We start from the raw sequence: 5,795 nt of genomic DNA on the forward strand, positions 1-5,795 counted from the left end.
TATACAAATACATGGGAGCTCTGGTAGCATAGTGGCTAAGGCACTTGACTGCTAACCAGAAGGCTGGCGGTTCAAACCCACCAGCCACTCCTCGGAAGAAAGGTTGGGCAATCCTATTCCATAGTGATACTGCCTCAGAAACCCAAGGAGGGGTCGCTATGAGTCGGGTCTGACTCGATGGCACATAACAACAACAACATACAAATATATATTTCCATATCTGCCTACATAGCTACACACATATATTTTGTTTTTTTCTGCTGCAAAATTATTCATGCTGTTGCATTTATTGAAGGGGCTCTGGTAGTGCAGTGGTTAAAGCATTTGGCTACTAACTAAAAGGTTGATGGTTTAAACTCACCAGCCACTCCATGGGAGAAAGGTGAGGCGGTCTGCTTCCACAGAGATTTACAGTCTTGGAAACCCTATGGAGAAGTTTTACTCTGCCCTAAAGGGTCACTATGAGGTAGAGATAAGTCGATGGCAGTGGGTCTCATAGTATTTATTGGAACTTTCCTTTTTATTCATGTACTTTTCAGTGTCTTTATTTAGCTTGGTCAAGTTTTGCTGACAGGATCTATATTTGGGATTGCCTTTCCCATTACAAAAAGTAACAAGCGTCTACTATCTAGAAAGTGATTCCACCTCCCTTTCCATCCCACCCCTGGTAACAAGCAAAGAACTTTACTTTCTCTATGTTCATCTATTCTTGCCTTTTTATAATTGTGAGACCATATTATTTGTCTTTTTTGTAATTGACTTATTTCACTCAGCATAAAATTCTCTGAATTCATCCATGTTATGAGCTATTTTGGAGACTCCTCATTGCTCTTTATAGTTGCATAGTATTCCATTATATATATGTGCTATAATTTGTTTATCCATTCACATGTTGATGGGCACTAAAGCCATTTCCAGTTTTTGCTATTGTGAATGATGCTGCAACGTGATAATTCTTAAGCATATACAAGAGTATCTATCTAGATGCCTATGCATGTGGCATCCTTAAAAAAACTGTACATAAAAGATATAAGGAGATACACTCTCTTCTCATGCCTCCAGAATATATCCATGGGGAGAGGGGTAGAAATCTGGACTAAATCCTTCAAATAGATTATTTCTGTCATCATTATATAACTGAAACTATGTGACAGGGAGATCCCAGGGATTAATGGAAGGATAGTAAAACCTATATTCAGTAATTTCAGGAAACAACTAAAGCTTAATAATAATTAAGGTTTGCCTAACGTAATTATGCTTCAGTCCCAAGAGCTTTTGAAAGTTGTTTCTCCTTTTGCATTTTCAACTTGGGAAAACAAAACCCAAAAAACTAGAGATTTTAAGTTAAAACAAATGTATCTGAAATAAAATACTTGTAGAAATTTAGATGTAACGGCACTTCAAGTATTTTCTCTTCTTATAAAAAAAAATCCAGGGGTCTGTAACTTTCTTGGGTTTATACTGCTTTTAAGTGACACAATGAGGATCCAAAAGTTTGCTTTTACTTGGAAACACAGCATTCTTTTCTCTAGCATGATGTAATGGCCAACTTGGGAGCTAATGCTAAGGAAACACTTGCTACTTCTATTTTGATCATAGGCTCCTTCAAAGCACTTTTCAATTAGTACTTTTCAAATCCTAAGGCATTATTCAAAGTAGCCATACAGTCCAATCTAAGGTTAGTTATAAATGCAGGATACTCCACATGAATTTGGTAAATTTTGTAATTTATCCAGGGGAAAAGTTTTACTTTTCACCATGAAATAATCATTTACTTAAAGTCTCCGGAGAGAATATTAATGGTAAATTTTGTTGAGGTTCTTTGAATGTATGTCAACACTGCATGCAGAATGTGTGTTGACAATCAGATGTGTGGCTAGGTTTTGTACTCACCCAGGTAAAGAATGATTCAGTTGATCAATACATCTGCTCAGTGAAGGGCTCTGGAGGCATTAACGTTTATGCTTAGAATGGTATTCCCATTGAATAAGGATTCATCTTTGCTTCAATTTCATGCCACTTTCTTAAACCATGCCTTTCATGTGTGGCAATAAAATAAACTTACTGATTTACAAAGATGGGATAAACACAGAATGCAAATAAAGGCATGTAGAAAGCCAGAGTATGAAAAAAAAATGAATGAAGAGGACACAGCTATTCAATTTTAAAATGCTGAGTGGACGTTGAAGCCCACTGCAACTACTTAGGCAAAAATCACATAGTGCTATTATCATCCAAGGTGATACATAACGATATCCTTCGTGTCTGCTTAGTGCTTTGCTTTATAAGGCACAAGTACTTTCTCACTTGATCTAAAAGGTTCTGGAAACATGTCTTCTAATATTTCAAGCATTAGTGGTTGATTTAAAAAAAAAAAAAAAAGTTACTTGTGTGACTTTGTATTAAAATCCCTATGCAGACATGCCAAAAAAATAGTTTCCTTCCTTCAGAATTTCAATCTTCTCCAAAGATTTCTTTAAAGCTAAAAGTTCAAAATGCCTTTTCGCTTTAAAAATAGCAAACAAATTCTAGTCAAATTTCAGCTTCTCACTAATGCATTAGCTTCCAGGCCTGATGTCTTGTTTTACCAGACATACAATTAAACTTTGGATAAAGATCCCTTTTTTATGTAGTTTTTCAGTTCATAGACTTTGTTTCAACTTAAAAAGGGTGGGGGTAGGAGAGAAGTAAGGAGCAAAAGCACTCACATATCGCTGGGAAATCTGCTTTCTCTCACTGGGGTCTGCCAAGGGGCAGACACATAGATCAGAAACGGAGACCCCTGCACAGGGTGTGAGTGTGACCAGCATAAGGAGCGCCCCAAGACAACTCTCCAATGGCAACTCAAGACAGTTGGCTTGCTTCAGAGGGAGTGCTGCGATATCCACTTTACACCTAGAATATTTTCACGAATCAGAAAAAGAAGAGTGATTAACTCAAGGCCACTTCAGAACCACCAAAGCACCTGATTTTTATTTCATCCTTCCAGATACCTCACTCTGTCTGGCTTGGGTTTATTGCCAAGGGTCCCCACAGGGCAGTGAAGGTTGCAGGTGTCCCCTGGCTCGTAATACTCATTCCCAGCCTAACACACTCTAAAATTAAGGAGAGGGAGGTAAAGAAAATAAAAGAGAAGGCAGCATCAGGGGACCTCGAACAGAAAGAGGAGAGTGAGTCTGCCAAATAAGGACTGCAGAAAGATGATGAGATCAAGAATCGGGGAGGTAAAAAAACGTTTCAAACTCGAAGCATCACTAATGAATGTTCTCCATGGCTTCTCTGGGCTGTGTCTTTTATGTGTCAATGTATCAGGAGAATCAAGGATCAAGGTTAAAAAAAAAAAAAAAAAAACTAGGAAAAAAAGACAGGAGAAGTGCAAGAGTGAAAGAACTAATGGAAAAACCATTTTCTTCCCAATTAATGCCAACTGGCAAGTTTTTATTTAAAGCAAAGTGTTAAGGTGTTTTCCTAATAGGCACTGTTCCGCAGGGTTCCCCCAGGTGGGTTTCTTTGGGACAAATGGAGCATGAAGTGCTGCTGATTGATCCCATTCTGCCGCACCGCCAGAGAAGGCTGTACCCATCTGCTATAAATTGCATGTTTTCCGCCTCTTAACAGTCAATGTTCTGGGGATGTTGAAAACCTCAAAAACATTTAAATACAGAAGCAAACACCACAAAAGGGAGCTGTGGTGTTAAGCCATTTATTTGCTTTACTGCTGAAAACTACGGGTTTGCCTGGACCACACCTGCTTTGTTTTTGTACAATGGTGAAGTAGGAGGGCTCCAGTGGCGGAGACAGGAGGCACGCAATAGTAGTTCATTGATGTCATATATCTACACACACACACACACACACACACACACACATACAATACACTATACATATATATAATTTTAATTAGTATATTTATTTATTGTATTAATTCTTATTTGTCCTCCATAATTATTGAATACTATAAATCAATGGCAATAGGTTTTTGGATTTACAACTATAAGACTTTAGAGCAGGAATAGAAACACTGCCTCTCACAACACAGAGAAGGATGGATTCTTAGGTCAAATTCTCCAATGGATTTTGTGTTTGCTGATGATTAGAAAGAGATAATGTGATATATTACATAAAGCAATAACAACTTTGAGCCATATGGATATGTAGGTAAATACTTCCTATTTAATTAATTTGAAAAAAAGCTTTCAAGCCCCTTCACAATTAAAAAGAAAAAATTAATTACATTAAACATCTACACTAACTTTTTCTACAGGTTCCAAAGCATTTTTAAATGCTAATTTGCACTTAAAAAATTACGTATTCATGAGCAGTTATCAATTTCCTAATTGTCACTGATGATCCCAGTTAGGGTAGCAAATGGGGATTAAAGTTTTGTGTATCAAAAATTCTTCAAGTATTTATAATGGAGACTGATTACAAAATTATCAAGATTTCTCTATAATTTGAATAGAAACAATTTTCTTTCTGTAGCAATAAGGACCCTTTTTGAGCTAGCGTTTACTTATATCTATGAAAAGAGTTTAATAAATATTTTTAATTCAGTAAGTGCCTAAGGCATTTGGCTGCAAACCAGAAGGCTAGTGGTTCAAACCCCACCAGCCACTACTCGGAAGGAAGGTCTGGCAATCTACTTCCGTAGTGATACTGCCTCAGAAACCCAAGGAGGGCTCGCTATGAGTCGAATTGACTCGATGGCAGTGAGTTTGTTTTTTGGTTTTGTAAGTCGAGAAATAAGTTTGTTTAGGAAAACATATCCAATGTTTAACTATGCCATTTCTACGAAATTAATTTAACAAATTCTGAACCAATGTTTTATTACTAAATCCTGTTAGGAATACTTTGCTAAGCATTATTTTACATTGCTATAAACACTTTCATTTAATAAAGCTACATCTTATGGAAGGCGCTCTGGTGGCGTGGTGCCTAAGGCACTTGACTGCTAACCAGAAGGTTGGTGGTTCAAACCCACCAGGCACTCCTTGGAAGAAAGGTTGGGCAATCTACTTCTGTAGTGACACTGCCTTGGAAACCCAAGGAGGGATCACTATAAGTCGGTCCGAATTGACGGCAAATAACAACAACGTATCTTGTGGAAAGGTGAACAATACAAACTCCTAAGAATTTTCTCTGGCAGTCATTCCAATTAGTCCAAATTGGTAATAACATATTTACAGTTCATTCTTTTAAATTTTAATTAATAATGCACATAATATAACAACATTATATTTGAGTGTTCATCTTTATTATTATGGTGGTAGTTTTATGTGTTTTTTGAACAGACAAAAGTTATTTACAGACAAGAACTCTAACAGCTAATAATGCTTAGGTGTAAAAAAAAAAAAAAAGAATAATTAAGCAATAATAAATTTTTTCTTAGATAATTCAAAAGTGATCTAGCATTAATTCTAAAAGTTGTCTAAAAATGCTGTGAGCAATATTAGCATATTTAAAATAACTCTGAAAACACTCCAGTGACTGCTTACAGAACTTACTGGAACAGAGCAGTTTACGATTTTAAACAAAAGCTGAATCACATACTAGACAAAATCCAAAGGAAATATTGGGATTCTTCTCAGAAATGATACATTATCACAAACTTTTCAGTCATTTCTGCCCACTGTGAAACGTCTATACCTATCTCACATTAAATGATTTGTTGTTGTTGTTATGTGCCATTGAGTCAGACCAACTCATAGCGACCCCTCCTTGGGTTTCCGAGGCAGTATCACTACAGAAGTAGATTGCCCCATCTTCCTTCTGAGGAGTGGCTGGTGGATTTGAAC

The 5,795-nt window shown here is 36.8% G+C and overlaps 1 protein-coding gene across 1 annotated transcript in view; it reads right to left on the bottom strand.

Moving 5' to 3' along the window:
- MCTP2 (multiple C2 and transmembrane domain containing 2) overlaps positions 1-5,795 on the bottom strand; it is a 304,647-nt gene that overhangs the window by 197,236 nt on the left and 101,616 nt on the right. The window contains 1 exon segment of the mRNA XM_042783576.1: positions 2,709-2,895. Within this exon segment, the coding sequence (XP_042639510.1) occupies positions 2,709-2,895 (187 nt within the window).

Source organism: Orycteropus afer, unplaced genomic scaffold (assembly GCF_000298275.1).
Source record: "Orycteropus afer afer isolate SDZICR_OR568_19922 unplaced genomic scaffold, OryAfe1.0 scaffold00019, whole genome shotgun sequence".
NCBI lineage: Eukaryota > Metazoa > Chordata > Mammalia > Tubulidentata > Orycteropodidae > Orycteropus > Orycteropus afer.